This window comes from Cyprinodon tularosa, unplaced genomic scaffold (genome assembly GCF_016077235.1).
Source record: "Cyprinodon tularosa strain WSP-4 unplaced genomic scaffold, ASM1607723v1 ctg69, whole genome shotgun sequence".
Classification (NCBI taxonomy): domain Eukaryota; kingdom Metazoa; phylum Chordata; class Actinopteri; order Cyprinodontiformes; family Cyprinodontidae; genus Cyprinodon; species Cyprinodon tularosa.
The window spans coordinates 2,621,707-2,644,288 of NW_024039440.1; the positions used below are offsets into that span (position 1 = coordinate 2,621,707).

The following is a 22,582-nucleotide window of genomic DNA, read 5'->3' on the forward strand; positions in this document are numbered from 1 at the left end:
ACTATTTTTTTTACCATTTTAAACAAAGCACATGCAGCTAAGCATATGGGTTTAGTGGAAGTTAGAAAAACAACATTTCTGTTTCAAAAGTTGATTGAACTGAAATTATTGCTGAAGACTTATTCAATTAATGGGATCTCCTGCAGGTTTAGGACTTAGGAAAATACATATATTTAGGAAAGTACTACTTTTTTTTTATTGATTATCTTAACTATTCCTTTTATTTGGGTTTTGTCACATACTTGGTTATAGTATGTGAATTTCAAGACTGATATGAAACGAGACATTGATCAAAATCGAACTGATGTTTTATCCAGACATTAAATTTTAGATGAATGGTTTTTTTATGCATTTTTAACACCAAGGAAGAAACTTAAGAAACATCTGAGTTAGACAAAACACTTTAAAGACAGTTAAACCAGTTTTCGATATGAATATGACAGACGAAAGAGATGTAAATTGATAACAGAGTGTGTTATGCAACAAAAAGTCACAGCTGGGGAAGACATTTTGACTTGAAACAAAAAGTTCAGTTCAGCTATAATATAATCAGGGTTTTCCAATGTTTTCTATGGATATTAACTTCTTGTTCAACCCATTATTCTGAGGAAGAGCAGCTCACCAGTTGGCATAACCACTTTGCTTTAAAAATGTGCAACAAACAATAAAGTCATTTTTTTCAACATTATGGGGGGGACTTTTTTCTGGAATCACTCCTTAGGACCAACAAACAACATCTACAAAGAGTTCAATAACAGCAATAACTACAAAATAATGTCATTAGAATTAGATAACACTTAAACATTTAATTTCACCTGAAAAATATGAACTTTCTGGAAAGTTAAAGTGCTGACACAGAGCCTTAAAATGCCTGCTGAGCTTTAAAAACATTTGTCATATAGAGGAACCTCAGGTTTTCACAGTAAACACTAGGAACATTTTTCTTTTTCTTTAAGTACCTCCCAAACACTGGCCTCATTTCTTTACTGTAAACTAAAGAAATGAGCTGTTACTGTAAAAGCCTTTTTGATGCGGGGTCGACTCAATCTTGGTTTGCTGACAGACAAAAGTGGCAAGGATTTTTTTTTTCTGTTTTCAAATAAGTAGTTTTACAACATAGCAGCTGTTGCCCTCCAGCTTTGGATGGCTAATAACACATAATATTGATTTAACAGGTACATAACAGGCTGGGCACTGCAGCTCGACTAAAACAGCTTTCATTGTAATGTTTTACTTTGAAATAGGCGTTTGGGGCGTTCACTCTGCGGATGGGTGAACCTCCGGTTGCCCTGAGTATTGGACCACGTAGTGGCCAGTGATTGCAGAGAGGAATGAACGAGTTCATCCTTCATTAAGGACCGAGTACTTGTTGGCAGCAGGTAGGCAGGCAGATGATGTGACCACTCATTACATTAGCACCGTCATGTTCTGCTGTGCTGGCTGCAGGAAGATTAGCCAGTCGATGAACAATCCTCTTAAACAAGTCTGCATTAAGCCACAGCGAGAGGCTGGGTGCTGCTCTCAGTCCTCTGATTGCCTCTTGTAGCTCTTCTTCTTACGCCTTATCTGAATGCCTCCTTCCTGCACTCATCTGTTGGTCCTTCCTTGATTTATTTTGCTCCTCTCTCTCTCAGTGTTTCAGATTTTTTTGTCCACCTGCCTATTGGCCTTGCGGAAATGAGTCTTGATCTCCTTCGTCACCATCTCCTGCCAGTTGTCCCTGGTTTGAGAGAAAACACTGGGTTAAAGCCACAGTTTTGAAATTCAGATAAATCTAGTAAGCACATTGATGAAACAAAAAAAAATGCATGCAACACGCATAAAAGCAAAGCAGATAAAGAGGAACTCTATCAGCAAACATAAAAATAAGGATGAATGCAGTGAGACGAGGGGCTTTCCCCAATCCACTTAAGGAGAAGAGGAGGAAGGTGATAAGATCAAGAGATTAATGAGCCTATCAGTCAGTGAGATTCAGACATCAATGAGAGGAAGCTGTTGGTGTAGATACTCAGAGGATGGATTGGGTCACATCAAACTGACAATAAATGCAAAACATCCACAGCACAACATCAGGGAGCATGCAGAGCTAAATACCTCCTGTATATAAAATAGAGGCTCAAGCCTTTTTCTCAGCTTTCTTTCTCCTGTAGGCAGCTATATCCTCAGCTCTGAGCCCATGATTGTCTTCCCTGGAGCAACAGTTAACAATAACAGTTTGTACACAACAATGGTAAACCAGTGACATGCAGGTAGGTATAAAAATACAGAGCCTTGTAACTTTTTATATTTCTCACCTTAAAACCATTAATGTCCTTTTCTCAACATTTATAACTGGAGTGTTATATAATAGAATCGTAATTCTGAAAGATATATGTATCCCCCAATAGTTTTATCATAGAAGCGATTACAGAGATTAGCAAAATGTGTGAATTGCTAGTTAAATTCTGAGTCTGTAACTGATGTGTCTTCCTAGTCATTTCTTGCAATTCACAAGTCATCTGGAATTTGTGGTAAGTTTAAAGTTGCTTGACATTTTTTCCCCCAAACTTCTGATTCACAGCAAATTTTGAAATAATTCTTTGTTGATTCTTAGGCATCGTAAAAGATTTCTACGGTAATTGAATTTATCTGCATTCCTAAGTAGCTAGGCTTTTAGCGCCTTTACATGCAGTAGTTGTCATTTGCATTTTGTAACCTCAGCACCGTCATCAGTCCCTTTTAGTGGCCCTATTCTAGCCTTTTAATTGCTTGAATCCAGCATTGGAGAGGCTTTTTTGTTTCTTCTTTTAAAAGCAGTCTTCTTTTCCTCTTCAGATGGTGGGGTTAGTGCTCCAGCTCAATAGCTAGCACTACATTGCACTATGCTAAAATTATGTCCACACAACAAATTGCAACAAAAGGTAAATAAAGCAAATGTAATAGTATATTAATCTGGTCGGTGCTTTTTGTGTGTGGGATAGTTACATTAGTTGCAAACTCCTAAAATCTGCCCTTTATAGACAAATGGCAAGAAAAATACCTCTATTTCAAAAGCAACATTAAGTCTTGCTTACAGTTAGCTAGAAGCCATTTAAAGGAAAATGCAAACATATAAGAATATTTCAAAGAAGACCAAAGTCTGGACCTCCAAGTCAACTTTGGAGATAAGTACCAATTATTTGTTTATTTTCTCTATTTTTCTCTTTTGAAAAAAAAGGAGTGAGAGCTACTGTATATACTCTCCTTCTTCTAAATCTGCTTCACCTACTGTACCAATCATATGCAAATTTTTACTGCCCATTTGACACAGGAAACAAATCCACTGCTCTCCCATAGGCTTTATGGTCACAGCCACATGCAAAGTCTTTATTTAAATAGTGCATCGCTTTTACATATGTTATCCTTTATTCATTTAATCTCAGTAGTTTATCTATAACACAATGACTAACTGCGTGTGCTCAGGCAATGCAGCGCTCGTTATTTTTTTATTTAGTAGATCAGTCTGTATGCCTTCTAAAAAAAAAAAAAAAAAAAAAAAAAAAAAAAAACAGTACACATGACCCTTCAAACATATTTTCTTAAGAATAATGAAAATAAAGAAATAATGTCTGTTTGTGATAGAGTAACCCTAAAAGAAAACATTTTAAAAGCTAAAAGACTTCCCCGATACCCCTATTCAGATATAAGCACTAAACATGCATATGACAATTACATATAGCAATAATAATAATATTTTCATGTGAAATTGGTGTTTTCTTTTAACTAGTTTATCTGAAATGAAGTTAATCACTAATTTATTTATTCATTCAAAACCATTGGTGTTAAGATTCATCTTCAAGCAGAAAAATGCCCCCAGATAAATAATAGAAATCATTCAGATAATAGAACATTTGTGTGTCAGTATTGCTCACTTAAAGTTTGGACCTAATTTCTATTGAGAATCTTTGGCAACACTAAATAAATATAAAATAATATAAAATAATATTACTCAGCTTCAACTTTTTTGCAAAAAAGGCAAATATTTTCTCTCCATGTGTAAAGCTGCTAAAGAAAAAAGTAATCGTTGCAAAAAATAGGTTCCACCTAGCATTGATTCCTGGGAGATACACCATATTGTTTTTTTAAATGTTTAAAACCAGATATATTTTTCCTTCCTCCTATTAACTAGCCACAACTTATTTTTTGTTCAGCAACGAGAATTAAAAAAATTTAACCCTTACCCAGGTCGTATTTCTGGTGGTTTTGGCAAAGGTTTTGTAAAGTTGGTTTTCCCCACAAGCCAGTATGTCTCCTCTATACCTTTACCCTGCAGGAAAGGAGCAAATAGTTTCTCTGATCTCATCCAGTGTAAAACAAACAGAAAAAATTTTTCTTCAAACATTTCAGCCTTATTACCTTCAGTTCTGTTTTGCCTCTGACTTCTATTTTATACCCATCATTGAGAGAATGAAGGATCTTCACAGTGCTATAATTTACATGGATTCTATAAGCTGAGATGGGAAGAGAAAACTGAAAGTTGGAGGCGAATGGAAAACAGATCACAAAGAGCATCTGAATATGGAATAAATGTGTACGGGATACTGACGCAGCCCAGTGGATTCCATACGAGAGGCAGTGTTGACGGTGTCTCCGAAAAGGCAATACCGAGGCATGGTTAGTCCTACAACCCCAGCAACACAGGGCCCTTGGGCAAAAACACAAACAGGCCACATATTATGCTGATAAGAAAAATTAGGGCGAAAGGGGATGAAGGAAATGCACTTATGTACAATAGACCTTAAAGTTTAAATGATTTTGTTACTCTTGGTGGCAGCAGTTTATTTTAGTTAAATTCAATTTAATTTAGTTCAGTTCAATTTGATTCAGTTGCCATTGAGTGTTTTCAAATCTGACAAGGCTTTTATATTACTGGATGCCTCCCAGATTAAATTTAGCGCATGTTCTCAACAGTATCGGTCTGATTCAGATACATTGTAGGCATTTCATAAATGAACTTTTTGCTTAAAGTTATGCTACAACCTTTTATTTCTGCGTTCTGTAAGTTAGGCCATGTAGCCTGGCTAGTTTATGTAAACTAGTTAACTATCCAGGTTAGTGTCTGTATGGGTTTATACTTGGATAAATGTTAATTTTTCAATGATTTTTCAATGAATCCATCCATCCATCCATCAGGGTTGCGGTGGGGCTGGAGCTTATCTCGGGCATTCTTTGGATGTGAGGCGGGGTAGAGAAGACAATTAACCTAACAGTCATGTTTTTAGACTGTGGGAGGAAGCTGGAGTACCAAGAGGGAGACCAGGCATCCAGGAGAACATGCAAACTCCATGCAGAAAGACTCTGGGCAGGTTATTAAAACCTTCTTACTGCAAGGCAACAGGGCTACAAACTGTGACACCATGCAATCCTGGTTGGTATTCAATTAGCATAATCTTAAATTAACTATACTGTACTAACAATTAATTTATTGCCATTCTCCCTTTCCTTTTAAGTGCCATAGGGAATGAATAGAAACTAGCTAAAAACCTGGAAAATAGAAACGTTGTAGTGTTTTAATCCCCAACCACTTATCAAAAAAATCAGCATTTTCTTAAAAGATGGATTCTTAGATACATATGCAGGACGTAATCAATGTTGCTTCCTGCTTGCCCACCTGAGTGAATTCCTATTCGTATTCTGACGGGCACATCTGGCATGTGTCGCATGTGGAAGGAGCCCACCGAGCTGAGGATGTTCAGAGACATGTTGGCAATCTCTGCAGCATGCTTGTTGCCGTTCCTCTTCGGCAGGCCCGATGCTACCATGTAAGCATCCCCAATGGTCTCCACCTAATCAAACCCACAAATATTATTTCATTTTCAAGGTCCAAATATGTTATGCAAACTTCAAAATAATCATGTTAAAGAACTTGACAGCATTAGATTTATTTTTTATTTTTTTTTACTTAAGGTGCTTCCAGCAGTATTTAAATTTTCCTCTGACCTTGTAGACATCATGGTTGCTGAGTACAGCATCAAACAGCGTGTAGAGGTCATTCAGAAGATCAACCACTTCAATCGGATCACTGAGAGAGGAGATGGTTGTGAAACCCACAATGTCGCTGAAGTAGATTGTCACCTGATCGAAGTACTCTGGCTCCACTGTGGCGCCAGTCTTGAGAGCCTCAGCAACAGAACTGGAAGGAGGACACAGAGACACAATTAAAAGAAAATTACAAACTGAAATATTATATTTGTCAATGAATTAACTCACGGTGGAAGCATCTCAGAAAGCAGCTTTTCTGTTCTCTGCTTTTCCACCTCCAGCTCTTCTGTTCTCTCTCTGATCAGATCTTCCAGGTTAGAGCTGTATTGCTCCAGCATCCTCAGCATAGAGTCAATGATATTGGTCTTCTTGCCCTTGTTTATGATCTTGAACTGGTAGGCATATGAAAGAGGATTAACTGATAGGTTTCTTTAATTGTAACGGCTGAACACATGAAGATAAGTGGTCGAACAGTTACCCTGTCAAATATCTCATCAAAAGTTGGTCTGCGGTCAGGCTGTTCACTCCAGCACTGCTTCATTAGCTGGATACATTCAAGTGGAGCCTGATCCGGTGCGACTGTAGGACGGCACATTGGCGGAGGCTTTTTTACTTTACGGATGATTTCTGGGAAAAATGATGAAGATGGAACATGTTCAGTTTATTTTGAACAGGGGCAATATTTTACCAGGATAAAAGAATTAAAATTGGAAGAAATAAAATAATTGTAATTCAAGGCCAATTAATCAAACAGACCTGAAAACAGTAAAAATACAATATGATAAAATAAAATGCAAAAGTTTTCATTTTTTAAGCTTATTTTAATCGCTTCTTAAACTGGAAAAGGAAAAGTTAAGTTCTACCAAAAACCCCTCATTCTTAAAGCTGAATTGTTCAAAATTTAGTTGCTGTGAAAGATTACTAAATAAAAGCTCCTAGACAGTGATTAAGTCTAAAAGTAAAGCATAGAATAATAATAGAAAAAGAGCTATATTAACTTTATACTGTGAATTAAATATTCACCCCCTAAAATTTGGACATTTCTATATTATCACCTGGTAATTTCTCTGCATAAAGAAGAAATTGACTTCTAATGTTTAAACCAGTGTGCCAGAGATTGTTTAATGGCTGATATTACCATCAACTTAACTAATGAAATAATGCTAAATGGCCAGCTTCATTAATATTTAATCTACCAAGCAACTAATTAAATGGGTGAAAGGAATCCATAATTAGTTCAGATGCATAAAGCAATAACAAAGTAACGATGCACATAACAATTATTTTACAGCAAAATTTAATCCGTAATTGAGAAATTAGAAATTCCCTCCATGGGAATCCAAACCTTCAGGGGGTAAATCGAGCATGCAGTATGGTGGCCCTCTCACTACCACCTCTTGAAGGATTATAGAAAAACTGTAAACATCTCCTTTGTAGGTTCCTTTGCGGTAATTTGAAAAGTCCCTGAGAAACTCAGGCGCGGTCCAGAATTGCTCTGAGAGAAAGAGAGGAAAGGGAAACAGATAAAGAAGCAGTCATGGGTTATATTATCGTCCCTTACATGGTTATATTAAGATAGTATACATGGTTCTATTAAGAGGAAGAAATAACCTAATATAACACTATGCCTTAACAAGAACAAAGAGAACTCCTCTTAACCACAAAACTACACATTTAGCGCTTTGTGAAAGCTGCTTGTTGAAGTGGTACTATCATCTGCTAGAGGAGATAAACTGCAGCATTTTAGGGAAATAAGTGAAGGGCAGGAATGTTTAAAATACATCAGGAAGATGTTTAAGACTAAAAGCTATAGTTTGAGATTTGATAAAAGGGCAAAGTGTGTAAACTGGTGACTTTGAGAGAGTAAAGTAGGAGGCTTCCATATGTTTATTTGTGAAAATGTGTTTAAAATGGATAACAGTGGCAACAGGAACATCTTGGGCTTGATTGTAAGACAATATATATAGAAGCGCTAAAAGAGGAACTTTCTAAGAAACCACAGGGAGAGTGTTTAAATGTCTCTCTTGAATAAATATAGAGGGCCTGATGTTAGAGGAATCCAAGTACAGAATGATAAAGCAGCACGGGCAAAAAAAATAAATAAATAACTGCACATCCAATAAGTGGGCTTGTTGTTGATGGAGTAGGAGGAGAATATGATCTATTTTATGATTTCTAGAAAATAATAGTAATTCTGATTCATATTTTTAATAGTGCGCTTTGCAGTATAGTATCTTAAAGTTCTTCAAACAAAAGTAAAATGAATTGTTTAAAATATTAAAAAACATCCTCTGCTGCTGCATGCATGCTTATCCAGGAGAAGCGTGGAAATAAACTTTTTACCAGTCTGACTGTATGATCTGTGTCATGATCTCCTGATTAGGCGTTTTGGCTCTGTTCATGTTTTCACTCTGAGATTTTTAGTTACACATTGATTTGTGTCATTTTGTTTATAAGTCATTAGTTTAATTTCAATTTAGTGTCATCTAAGCTATTTTAAAGTTATATTCAAGCACTATTGTATTTCTTGGTTATTCTCTGTTGTCCCCTTGTGCCAGTCTCCGTTCCCATAGATACCTTCTAGTACCTGCTCCCAATCAGTTGATTACTCCATTCATTGTTATGTTTGGCATATATATTTACTCTTCCTCTGTAATTATTGTTTGCTGGATTCTCTTCATTCCCTCCTGAACCAATGTGTTCCCCTTTGTTCTGGATCCTGTTCCTTGATCAGTTATTTCTGAATTTATGCTTCTGTTGCCACCACTCGTTATTAAATCTGCAAGAAGCTACCTCAGCTTCCATCTCTGCAATGGGGTCAAACCTCCACACAACTTGACAGATCTGATTGAATTGTCTCTGCAAAGAGTGTGGAGATGACTTGAGATAAATTGGCACATCATAAATAAAATTAATTGAATAAAATTTTAAAAGTTTGAATATAACATACAACCTGGAAAAGCTGAGTGCCCTTCTCCCAAACCACCTCTGATAGATAAGTCAGATTTAAAGCAAGATTAAGGTCTAAACTGTTGGATTTATCTCCACCAAGGGCTAAAGAAAAATAATCCAGTCAGCCTAATTTTTTTTTCTTTCGTCGTTGGCCCAGGATCGACCTCTTGTTTTGAGGTGATTTTCAACTACTACAGGGAGGCAAGGATTATGTATCTGAAATGTATGTAAGGAAGATTTTTTTTATCATTTAGCTTAAAGAATGCATCAAAGGAAAAAACTTCAGGCGTTTCAGGTTCATGTAGCTACCAAGAGCCAGTTCCAGTCATTAGTTGCCCCTGCTTCTGTCAGTGTGCTCCAGGGCAGCAGTGGCCACAATGTAGCTTATCAGCATGAGTATGTGAATGGGGCAATGACTGAATAATGTAGCTAGATTATATCTGCATTAATATTAATTTAGTGCTTCGAGGTCCCCTGCCTTGAAAGACACTACGTCCGGATCATCAATTTACTATGCTAGCACGGCTATTAGACCCTTAGCATGTTGTTCAACAGAAAAAATGCATTTCAATTAATATACATAAAAGTTAAACATGTGTGAAGTCATAGCAGCAAGAGATCACTGTTTTGACACTCAAACACAGAATCCTAGTTAAAGGTTGAACTATGCAACATTTAGAATTTGAAAGAGTTGCTTAGCAACAGTAAAGCAAATACTGAAAAAGAATAGGAAAGTAACAAGGTACATTTACAGTAAGGTGAAGGCTTTGTGACAAACTGTAACATAAATTTTAACTTGAAACCGTGTACATATTCTCCACAGTAAATGGTTTTCCCACAACAACATTCGGAAGGCCTTATCTTCAAAGATAATGAATATTTAATTGTATGGGGGGAAAAAATTAATGTGTAATAATTGGGGATGACCTAAAAAGATTGCAGGTGAAAAGTTAAGATATGTTAACAGGTATGGTCGGCCCTATTTAAATAAGCATATAATGTGTACTACTAGCAATTTGAGATTGGTCATGTTCTAAGTCACGGAGTAGGAGGATGATAACAATCATTTAGAAAATATAAGCAATAATGATAATATGATAATAATGTAGAGTATGTCTTATAAATTCCCATGAATATCAAAGTACATTAGGCAAAATATGCAAAGATGAAATCAACTAATTTAAATCATAAAACCATAAAATCTTCCTCATGTTTAGTCATTATGTTTTCCATTTTTATTTAATTACATAAAGATTGTCTTGTCTTGCAGTACCTATGCATTAATCTATGCTGGCCTGCACAGATGACTTTATACCCACTAAGTAATGAAAGTTTTTTATTTCTAAAAGTTTAAATATGTTTATATGCACACAGAATCTCTCCTCTTCTCTCCTCTCTCTGGCCACAATGACAGTAGAAAGTATTGCATGTGAGTTCCCACTCGACTTTCAGACATTATTTTCAACATCATATAGATGCAAACAGGTTGTATTAACATCCTCCACTCATAAACTTGTGTAGTTTGGTCATTACAATATAATCTATATAATTTTTAATGCACACACAAAAACAGGTATGCAAGCACTATCTATTGAACAGCACAGTGATCAGGTCCATGCAAAACATTAGAAAAGGGGCATAAAATATGGAACAGTGATGCAGTAAACTAAAGGACCTTTATGTTCTGTTGTGATAGAAAACTTTAGTCACTCAGCAAAAAAAGTTTTTTACAGGTGGAAAAAATAATCTCTGGTGTTTAACTTTTAACATTTCAATCATTTGCCAAAAGATTTTCATTCCTGTTCAGTGTTTTTTAAATGTGTGCAACTTCAAAACAATATTCAAACATCATAGATTTATTTCACAAACAACAGAATGGAGGAATCAATATATTAAACTCCATTACTTTCCTATGCATCCACATTCTCACAACCCTGACTGTTCTAATTTACTGTATTTTCACGACTATAAGGCGCACTTAAACGTCTTTTTTTTTCCTCAAAATGTGCGGTGCGCCCTATGGTGCGGTGCGCCTTATGTGTGTTGTAACTGCGACTTTTGAGACCACCTCATTGAGGAGATGATGAAAGAGTGGCTGAATGTAAGGAGACCAGGTGTTTTTTTTCCACTCATCACCATCGCTGTTAATATGTAACTCCATGCGTGCCCATCTCACAGCTGATGTGAAAAACATGGGGAAACAAATTAACGCTGTGCTGTTCAACCGCTCGACATCGGTGTGAACCGGACCCAGCAGGTGCAGCAGAAGCAGCGAGTTTACATGCAAAGTCAATGGTTGACGCGCGTATAGGTGCAGCAAAAGGTCCCGAGCGCGTTTTGAGCTGCAGGTGCAGCACGTCGGGAGCGTTTAAGTATCTGACGCACCGCCAACGCGCTGCTGCTGCTCGAGATGGAAAAATTGAAGTTTTGCTGCTGGACGCGCCATCAACCAATCAGAGAAGCTGATCTGGGAGCTGACAGCGAGACAGACACAGCGCTCTGATGACATATGATATTAACGCAAATGAAACGGGCTGGATGGATGAGGAGATGATGAAAGGAAGGTGTATGTGAGGAGACCAGGTGCTTTTTTCCACGCATCACCATCGCTGCGTGCCCATCTCACAGCCGATGTGAAAAAAAAAGGTGAATCAAATGGATACTGTGCTCGCCGTTATCCCGGGGGTCTGACAAAGGAATTTCAACCGCTCGACATCGGTGTGAAGCGGCCGTTCAAAGTAAGGCTGCGAGCGGCGTGGGAGCGATGGGTGACAGACGGAGACCACAGTTTCAGGATAAGTGGAAGGCAGCGCCGGGCAAGTTACGCCACCGTTAGCGGATGGATTGTAGATGGACTAACGTGTCTGCTGGCTCTGTTGTTCAAGCTTTCGCAAAAGCCGGCATTATTTCTGAGGAGCCGCGCTGCACGGAAAGTGACTCTGACAGCGCAGAAGGGGAAACTGTCATGTCTGATTTAGCGCAGCTGTTTAATTCAGAAACAGAGGATGATGACTTTGATGGGTTTGATTAATACTTTGTAATAAATACATGAATAAAGCACAATCATACTCAGTTTTGCTCCCGCTCTATTTTTCTACCTGAAAACTTAATTCAACAGCAGCCTCTGGGCGGGTCTCCTCCTCTTCACCGCGGCGGCTGGCAGGTGTTTTTTCATCTAAATAATCTAAATCTTGCAGCTATATTTGCTGTGATCAGTGGGAATAAAGTAGTTTTAATATGTTTTTAAGTGAGAAAGGCCACCTGAAAACTTAATTGCAGTCAGTTCATCCAGATTATCTATTTCTGTCGGAGGCGCTCAGACCCCCACACACCAGCGGTACACCGACAGCAGAAATCCCTTCAACAGCAGCCTCACCGCGGCTGCTGGCAGGTGTTTTTCATCTAAATAATTTACAGTGCAGGCACCAGGATATCGACAATAAAAGCGAACATATTCCGTCGGCAGGTTTCAGGATTTTAAGTTAATTTAGGAGTAATCACAGCGCTGTGTCATCTGCGATGTGTCTGTCTCATGGCCAGCTCGCAGGTTTGATTAATACTTTGTAATAAATACATGAATAAAGCACAGTCATACTCAGTTTTGGGCCCGCTGTATTTTTAAAATACGCAGTAGAGCTATTTAAAGGTAGTAGAGGACATGTACCTGTATATAAAAAATGAGCCCTATCGTCCGGTGCGCCTTATGTGTGTGTTAAATACAGAAATGGGACACATAACTGAGACTGCGCCTTTTAGTACGGTGCGCCTTATGGTCGTGAAAATACGGTATATTATGCATAGACCAAAGAAAACTTACTGTCATATGTTAAATAAACATTTGCAAATGTTTCAGTGTTAAAACTCTGTAGCAGTCCATACATCTAAATAAATATAGTCCCAAATATAGTGGAAAGTACTATACTGATGTAAACAACAGACTAAGAGCAAGTCAGAGATGTATGGGTTGGTGGACAGTTTCTGGTCTATTCTGAAATATCCAGTATATTGTGAAAGAAAATTATTAATTTATCAAAGATTGGAAGTTTTTCAACTTTGAAAAATAAATGGTAAACATAAAAAGAAAAAAAATAATAATAGTAAAGTTCAGAACTGTAATATTTTTTTATTTATTTTATCAGTTTTGGTTGTCAGTTATTTGTGTTTTAGCAGATACCTAAATTTCTGGTTAGTGTTTAGAAATATGTAGAAAAATAAGAACTATAAGCTGATTCAGCTTTATAAAAAGTTGTTAAAAAATGAACAAATTTATGTCTTTTTTAAACAGCATTGGACAGAAAAAAGTAACCAGGTCACTTTTACTCTATTCTGGTTTTACTTTAGCAATTTCTTTAGAGGTTACTTTTTATTTACACTGAAGTAAAGCTTCAATAAACTAACATCGTATGGCTTAGTAATCTAACTGGGTCAATCTAACTGTGTATTTTTGCAGACAAAGGTTGGGTTACCTTCTGGTGGGGGTTCTTCAAAGGGAGCTTTCTGAGACTCTAGCAGCTCATTGAAGCCATAGTCTGTAATTTTGAGAACAAAGCGACCGTCCACCACACAGTTTCTAGATTTAAGTCGGCCGTGGGGGAAATCTCTGTGGTGAAGATATTTCATTCCCTGAAAACACATGTTGAACATTGTTTGTTAGTGGTTAGCTAAAAAACACATAAAATAGGTTTTAAAGATATTGACCAATTGACTCTAAAACTCCCAAAATGGCATAAGAAATAGGTTTTTGCAGAATGGAGAGTAAAGTTTAATTGTTTACCTTAATAAGATCAAGTAAAAGCGAGGACTTAAACATCCAGTCTAATTTAACATCTTCGTTCCTAAGCAGGTCCTGCAGGCTGCCACGTGAGCAGTGCTCTGTCACCACAGCAAACATGTAGCCGTCCAAAAAGAAGCCCAGGACGGGATTTACGTTCTCATTTCTTAGGTCCTTCATCTGCAGAAGACAAATGAAACGTGTAAGTTTCAATTGAAATTGAATATATTGTTTCTTCTCTCATTTCTTTTATGGTCAATGTTCTGTTTATTATTATTTCTCACAGCTAAACAAGTTCAGTTATTAGCACCATATTCAACTGATTAATCAGCAAAGTGTATTATCAGCCCACCTTTGTGAAAATCTTGGTTGTGCTTTGTTTCATCTCTTTGAATTGGCCTTCCTCAAATTTCTTCAGCCAAACCCAGTCACCCTACAAGATGGAGCACATTTTTTGTTTTTATTTATTTATTTTTTCTTTTTCAGAGAAGCCATATCATGGTTTCAAGTTAAAAATACAAATAAAAGGAAACTGGCTAAAAAGAAAGTATCCTTTAAATTTATAACGTTAAAACAATATTTGTAATCCTAAGATTCCTATTAAATCTTCAGCATGCTTAACAAATAATTGCTGTTTCACTAACTTCAGGAAATAGTTCTGACCAATTCAGCTGACTGACAAACTAAAACCTGTCTTAAATCACAATTTTTTGGATATTGAATAGTCCAAAAGCACTGTAACCCACCTCATACACAGCAACATTTGAATTCTCGTGTGTTGCGGTTTGCATGCTGTTTACAGAGTGGGAGGGGTCTGCAGACTTTTCATCCAGAGCACTCCTGGACTCACTCAGGTCCTCTAAAGTAATTTTCTGCGAGAGCAAACATAATAGAGGAGTGATTCATTTAAAAAGTTTTACAAAGTGCATTAAGCTTGTACAATTTTAGAGTGGAATGTTCTTCACATTTAACAGTTTTGATGGAGAAAATGTGAAAAGGTTTAGTTATTGAAGCTAGGAACATAAAGAATAAAAAACTGACAAATTAAAAAGAAGGAGAAGTTTTAGGAACATACATATAATTTTTGGAAGCCTTTATATTTAGGGCCTGATCTGCTTAGATCCCAATTTAATCCCAATTGAATGTGTGCACAAAATTGATAGTAGGATCAAAAGTGGTTTGGACCCCCAATTTAAAAAAAGGATTTATGTCTGTTACTGACTATCACCATGGAGACTTTGGAAGGGAAGAGTGGATTTATTTTATGTGTCCCAAATGCAGCAGTGATTTCAGATTTCAGAGCAGTTGCAACTGCGGGCGGCAAGTGTAATTGCTCTGTTGAGAAGATTTAGGTGGAGATCAACAAAGAGGACCCCTTTCCTTTGTATGAAATGAACAAAAACCATAGGATGACTTGGAAGCAAAAAACACAGCCAGGAGGCCTTTGGCATCTGGATCCTTTCATCTGTTACAACAAAAATTAGTTTTTTTCAATTGTATTTCTTTTTTTTTTTTGCTGTTATTTTATCAAACATAATATGTTTGGTTTGCCATCAGATGTTATTCGGAAAAAAAACCTGTCCAAAAATTGATTAAAGACAAACTAGAAAGTAAAACTTTAATCAATTTTTTTCTTAACATTTATCATCATTCCTAATGTTTAACTTTATTAAAATAACAACTAATATAATAATACAATTTAATGTTATATTGACCCCAGCTTGATCCCAAAATGAATAGAAGAAATGGACAAGTCCAGTGCGTCCCAACACCACACCCCCACCAACCCTACCTCTAAAATTAAATCATTATATTACACTCAAAAGGTGTAATAGAATGATCCATAGTTTGGAGATATGAAAATACATTGTTGTTACTATTTTATTCCAAAAAAAAATTCGATTATTGGACGATATGTCTCTACTTTTTTAGTTTTTTGGGAGTCCAAATTAATAGACACGTGCATGGAAGATACTCTCTATCCAGTCATAGCACCTATGCCTTCTCGTTGCCACAATGTGGGAAGACATTTTTGAATTTTATGTTTGTACCTGACTTCCAATATATTCTAGTAAGTAATCACATTATTATAACTTCCTCCCAGTATTTTGCATGTCGTGATGCTTAGTGTATGATCTGCTTATTCAACCACGCTAAATGGATTTTGCCTGTTATTTCTCAGATTTCAAATGGATGCAATTCTGGTTTGCTAATAGACTTGCTTTGCAAGTGGCATCAAGCTTCTTCTGTGTTTTCTTACACATAAACCTGTAGTACTCTTGGACTTTCATGATATAGCTGAAAACAAGAGAGGGTGTCAGCATTTAATATGAAATTATCTTAACTGAAACAGCCAAGAAATTGATCTGTCTGAGAACAAAGCATAATTTATAATTCATTTGTAGTACACTAAAAATGGGCACTTGTGGATAAATTTATAGAGAAGTAAGGACATATCAGGGTTTCTTAGAGAGTCATATTCCTACAAAAGCTGTGATGCATGACTGTGCATGACTTTGTGGATTCAGGGTAAACTGTTGACCAGTTCAATTTGCAGAAATGCAACCCTGACATAATTTTGTGTCGTGTTTCTTTTATCCTTTCTAAAAAAAAAATCAGTCTTTTGATTAAAAGTCTTCCTTTTTGATATAATGAATAAAACTTCCAGCAAATTAGTTAAACTTTGCACATTTGCTCTAAATATTTTTTTTTTTAGGTAAACAATGCAGAGATGAAGCGGTGTGGTAATGACTGGTTTGCAGCTTGCCTTTTTGCTGAGCTGAGGATTGATAAAAGTGAGATCTTCTAAAGTTAACAGGATCCGATTGGGTCCTTTGATCAGCTGTATTTGTTGAAGTCGTCTCCTACCAAGCAATAACATAAAATGTTAAAAACAAAATTAGACAACCCAGCTACAGTAATTCTTTCTAGAAGTAAGCATCAGTAATCAACCATCTTGGAGGATCTTACCTGATGTAAAGAGTTATGAAGAGTCCTCCAACAGCCAAACTAAGGATCACAGCCAACACTATTATTATGTAAGACACCTCCACACCTAAAAACAAGAACATGCCACTTTACAGGGTTAGAAGAGTTGGTTGGACAAGTGATGAAGTGTGGATACCAAAGGCCAACTCAAAAGGCCCGCTCACCTCCTGTGCAAATGACGTTCTTATCAAACCAACAGCGGGAGTCTGCTGTTGGAGGGGAGCCTCCTGGAAAATGGATAGATCTCCCTGCAAAACGAAGCACCCCTGCCTTTAGGTCCACATAGTAGGCCTGGTACAGCTGACTGCTTCTTTTGTCAGAGTCCAAGACGACGTAGTTGGTCTTAACTTCCCCGCTTGAGTCCACCTGAACCTTCTGATTGAAGCCATTAAAACTTGTGTTCTTGGTGAAGTAGGCCAGATTTGATCCTGAAAGGCGCATGCCTGCTTTCCTGGCATTATGAATTGACCTGGCCAGCAGGTAGATGCTGTTGTAGATGGTTCCAAACAGAGGGTTAACCTGCAGAGCAGAGTACACATTTTACTGGGGGTACAATAGAAAGCATGGGTCATGTTGTAAACAGACAGGCTGGAAACTAAATAACCAAAAAAAAAGAAAAATTCATTTAGATCCTATTTTTTTTTTCTCTCCCCTTAAAGCGTCTGTCATACTACTTCATTTTATATCATTGTTTTGAATTATAAATAGAACTGCACCATCATAATTACACTTTCTATATAAACAACACATGATTTAATTACAGTGCATCTAAAGATGCACACACCTTAAAATCTTTCTCGCTTTGTCATTCATTTGCTTTTAAATTTTAGACCAACACACCACCACAAACTCTAAGGATTTAGATCTGGACATTAACTGGACCATTGTATGTGATTTGATTTAAATCATTATGTTGTAGCTCTGGTTGAAAGTTTAGAGTCATTCTCTTGCTAGAGTCTATTTTTTTATTTTAAAAAAAAATTTCTAACTGGTTTCCCTCTAAGGTGGCCTACAAAAAGATGGCCAACAAAAGATGGCCTACATCACCATCCATCTTCTCAACAACTTTGACTAGCCTTCCTGTCCTAACCTGAAGAAAAACAGCACGATGCTGCCGCCACCATGTTTTATGACTGGCATGGCATGTTCAGGGTATTGTGCAGAGTTAGTTTTTTAAAATATATAACATTTTCTCCTCTGCCAGCTATCTTGTTGCTATCTTATCAGAGCACTTTACTTATTATGTTTGTTGTGTTCTTTACATTTTAGAAACCTGGGAATAGGAATTTTTTTGTTGCTTTTTCAACATTGTGCTTTCTTTTGATACCCTTCAACGAAGGCTATGTTCAACCAATAGTTTACTCTCTATAACCTCTGCTGTTATACTGTGCTGTGCTGTACTTTTCCTCCTTGCACAAGCTTGCCAGCTAGTGTTGTGCCAACGCCATTTTTTGGCCCACGATACCGATTACCAATACCTGGCTGTGCAGTATTGGCCGATACCTATACCATACCAACACCATCTGTTTAAAATCGATGTTTGTGTGTATATATGAAAAACTGCATATTACTTGGATGTAAAAAACATTGCCATCATGGCTTTGTCAAACTGCTGCCTACCTTTGTGATGCAGGAAAAAGACTAACACAAAGTGAACCCCGTAGAACTTTTTATTGCCTACCTGGAATGGGTGACAATAGATGAATAAACATTTGGCTTTCAAAATGGTATCGGTGCCCTATTTGTCAGTACTTGCCGATACCGATATCACCATTTTGTTGCTGGATCGGTATCGGTGCAACACTATTGCTAGCCTTGATTTTTTTTTAGGTATTAGATTGATTGACTTCATTATTGATGTCCAATGTGTAAGATATAGCTTTTAAACCTATTCCTGTTTTTGATTTCTCTACAGCTTTTTTTTCCTTGCCTGTCTGCTGTCTGATGCTGCTTCTTCACTAAAGCTCTCAACTAAACTTCTATCAGAAATAAATCTTTGCATCCCAGGAAAAACAGGGAGCATAAAAATGTAAAACATCTACATGCTGTAACAATTGGAAAGTATTTTTTTATTTTATTTATAAAAAAAACTATAAATAAAGGGTAGCGTAGCATAATCTAATCAATGCTTAACAAATAGAGTGGACAATGGAAAACTAAAGAAAACCATGAATCTATCTAATGATGTGACATTTAAACTTTCCCTACCTGCTCAGCCTGCACTGGCAGAAACATCTCCTGGCTTGTCTTGGCTGCATTGAACGCCTCATTGAAAGACTGCTGCTCAGAGGCCACAGTGATGGTGAGGACAGCATCGTAGGCCTCCCTCAGAAGACTGTCGTTTTGGAGAGGGAAGTGGGAAACGTTGCTGTAGGACAAGCTGTAGTGGAGAGTATCGTAGGGCACAAACACGTACTTCCCTGAAGTCATCCCCATCTTGTGTGCCTTTGTGAGAAAAGTGGCCTGGTAGCTGCCACCAACCAGGATGGAGTGCATACACATTACGATAACTGAAAAATATAATGGTGATAACACAATGTTTGTACTTTTTAATTATCCTATTCTACCACTTTTTTAAACTCTTTTTTATTAGCCATAATTATATTTGATGCAATTAAAACAGATAAATTGTCAATGATGAAATCCAAAAATTTATCTTCGTTTTTTTTTTTTTTTTGGAATGTCATCCAGCACCAGAACTTTGATTTTCAGTGCTATATTTGCAACAGAAAAAACATTTTTCTTTTGATTTTATATCACAAACATAGACCTGCACAGTGTCTTATAAATGTATTAGACAGCTCAAACATTCACATGTTATGTATTTTTATAGTCATTTGAGAACATTAGTCAACAAATATCACATGTCATGAAGACCAAGGAGCAGAGTCGAAACAAGCTAGATTTCATCCCATTGACCTGTGAAGAAGATAAATAGAGGGCTCGGATAAAACTTTATGCTAAGCTTTGGACATCTCGTGAAGCATCTTTCAGTCTTTTATATTAAATTCAAAGGTTGACTTTATCTGACAGGCTTTGTGGAGGTGGAGAATTTTAATCTAAGAAGCTAAAAGGACCTATGGTTTCTGTGGGCGGGCTGTAGAGGTTCACAGCTCAGGCAGGATCGCCCGGACAGCTGGCTGTTGACTCTAAAAATCAGACTTTTTTTAAAACTTGCAAGAAAGAGTTGGATACAGCATCTATTGTGCAGATGAGTGTAGCCATGTAGGGGACAAAGTAAACAAATTACCAAGATTAAACTTTCTGGCATGAGTGCAACCTGTTATACACATTAAAATTACTTCCACAGATATATATGGTGTTGGTAGCATCAGGACACTGGTGGATGCAGGAACATGGCAGCTGATCTCATAAGATGTAAATGTGGATGAATAGAATAGGTTAGTTTAAAGAAAATCTAAAAAAAAAAAGGCCAATTTGTTGCAAGACTTGAAGAGATATGTTCATGTATGGAAACACTGTAGTCAAACTGACTGAGCTTGAGCTAATTAGCTATGAAAAATGGGGTTCAGTCTTTATGAGGTGATGGAGACATACCCCTAAACATCTAGCTGCCGTGTTTCAACTCAATTTTCATCACATCAAATCTCAAATAAACAATACATTTTACAACTATGTGACAAGGTTTAAGAAATGATTTTGTCATTAAGCTAAAACTAAACAGTAAGATATATATCCTGATAAACTCACCCCTTATTTCTCCTGCACTTTGGATCTTTCTCAGCGTGCGCTCCACCTCAGTATCATTCAGACCCATAGCTGAGACCAGAGCCACAGGAAGCCCCTTCCTCCTCAGACCATCAGCCACCCTCCCAGCAGCGTCTATCCAGAGGTCTTCATTAGAGGAGATCACCACGGAGCCGGCCCATCTGAAATGCTTAAACACTGTGAACAGCACGTCCACGGAAAACGGGACAGTCCGTGCAAAGGTTGGGTATCCAATGGTGCGATCCAGCTCGTAGGTGACGCAGCTGAAGGAGAACAGCGCCTTATCCCAGTTTTTTGCCAGCAGAGAAGCAGCGATGCAGTATCCAGGGTTGGTGGGACCCACAAACGCGTCCGCTGCACCGTCATAGTAAATGTAAGCCGTCAGGGCTTTGGAGGTTTCACAGGGCTCCTGCAGAATAATGAAGTCCATCGTTAGACCCAGATCCAGACCGGGGTCTCCATTGATCCTGCTCACAGCGAGTCTGGCCGCTGCGGTGGGAAGGGCCCTGAAGTAAACAGGGTCGCAGTTCCAAGGCCCCAAAACCCCCACTTTGAATATTAGACAGTGAACACAGCAGGGGAAGGTAAGAACCCCCAGCAGAACCCATAACAGGAAGTTACAAAGGGGCAGCGTCGGTAAAGTCGTTCTGCTTTTTATTATGGGCATGCATGGATGGTTAGAGTCCCAACCATTTGGAGGAATATGTTGCATTTTCCTTCCAGGGTGTCCAAGGTAGTGAATAAATTTATTCACTTCAACTGACTATTCAAACCCATGGCACCTGCAAATAAAACACAGATATCAGAAATACCCTTTTTTTTTTAAATCAAACTACTATCATCAGTGACCTACAACCTACCATGTATTTTTTTTTACCATCCTGGATCCGAAGAGACAATCTTACAGGTGCCTTCTCGGATCTGAGCGTCTACCATCATCCCGTCCTTACCTATCCACTCTTGTGACGCTCAGAAGGAGAACCAGCCCGCTCATTGCTAGGATTATGGGCTGGAAGTGACAGGAGGCGCGTCTAGGCGTTTGGAGACAACTTCAGCACCCTGGAGAGCTACTTACGTTCCTCACTCAGTGTCTCTGAAGACTCATGGGCGTTTCCACAAACAGGAGAGACAACATGTCCGAAAAAATATCTGACTTTTGATTCCTTTTTATGTTATTTAATCACGGTGAAAAATAAAGAAAAGAAGGAAGAAATTACAAAAAAAGTATTAGGGAAAATAATCAACAAGCCCCTGATCCTTATTTAGATTTTTTCTTTAAAAAAGAAAGAGTTTTAAAGTGTTTTATCTACAGGGGAGGCTGGTGTCGGTCAGGCCCATTCAGTGAAATCCTCCCAAAGTGACCTATGGTCCAAACGCAGGTGATACTGTCTAATCCATTTTCAATGAGGCATAATGTAAGAGGATTGACAGCAGGCCTTAGTCCACTCTAAAAGTGCTGTACTCCTGTAGTGGAGGCCTTCTCTTTAAAGCATAACATACATTTTTTATGCTAAGTTTCAGAATTGAATTGAATTAGATTTTTTTTTTATTTAAGCAATAAAAATGTACTAAAGTTTGCACAAGTAGCCCCATTCCCCCTAAATCATTTAAATGTTGTCACTTGATAGTTATATGTGTTTCAATGTGGTTTTATTCTTTTAGACAAACATACATTGCACAATTATCCTGTTGATAAAAACAATGAAGAGAAAGAAAAGGCAAATATTGACATTAATTTACATCCACTGTTCTTCTATTAGTACAGTACAGAACCTTCTTCCTTTGTGGTATATATCTAACAGTATGGTCAATATTGAGGCCTATAAAAGTACAGTCCATGAATGTGGAGTCAATAATTTGCAAAGTGGCTAGAGATCAGCCATTTTTTTAGGAAGACGATTGTTTCATTTTATCATGTCCTGCCTCAGATTCCCAGTTGGATTTAGGACTGGATTGCTATTCTACTGGATGGTGAGTCTCCACCCTGTTATTAGCTACATCCCTCTTTCCATCATACTAGTTAAACCGTTCCTGCTGAAGGGACAGTCCTCACCACCACAATGTTTCACTAGAGATATGATCAGAATATGACCTGGGTGATGTTTTGTGTTGCTTTTTTTTTAGCAGCACAAAGCATTTACA

The 22,582-nt window shown here is 37.5% G+C and overlaps 1 protein-coding gene across 2 annotated transcripts; it reads right to left on the reverse strand.

Annotated features, from left to right (window-relative positions):
- Nucleotides 1-4: 4 nt before the first annotated feature.
- gucy2f (guanylate cyclase 2F, retinal) lies at nt 5-21,799 on the reverse strand. Of its 2 annotated transcripts, XM_038267919.1 has the most exons (20): nt 21,301-21,799; nt 20,423-21,222; nt 18,920-19,221; nt 16,876-17,230; nt 16,694-16,778; nt 16,491-16,587; nt 14,470-14,595; nt 14,076-14,156; nt 13,727-13,903; nt 13,419-13,575; nt 7,346-7,495; nt 6,479-6,627; nt 6,229-6,392; nt 5,959-6,151; nt 5,630-5,804; nt 4,565-4,663; nt 4,375-4,469; nt 4,200-4,285; nt 2,095-2,189; nt 5-1,720 (listed from the first exon to the last, which is right to left on the reverse strand). In XM_038267919.1, exons 2-19 carry the CDS (start codon nt 21,150-21,152, stop codon nt 2,117-2,119), a joined length of 3,294 nt encoding a protein of 1,097 aa, XP_038123847.1. In that variant the 5' UTR covers nt 21,153-21,222; nt 21,301-21,799; the 3' UTR covers nt 5-1,720; nt 2,095-2,116. The 2 variants fall into 2 exon arrangements, with proteins under 2 accessions (XP_038123847.1, XP_038123846.1); XM_038267918.1 differs by lacking the exon at nt 2,095-2,189.
- Nucleotides 21,800-22,582: the final 783 nt, after the last annotated feature.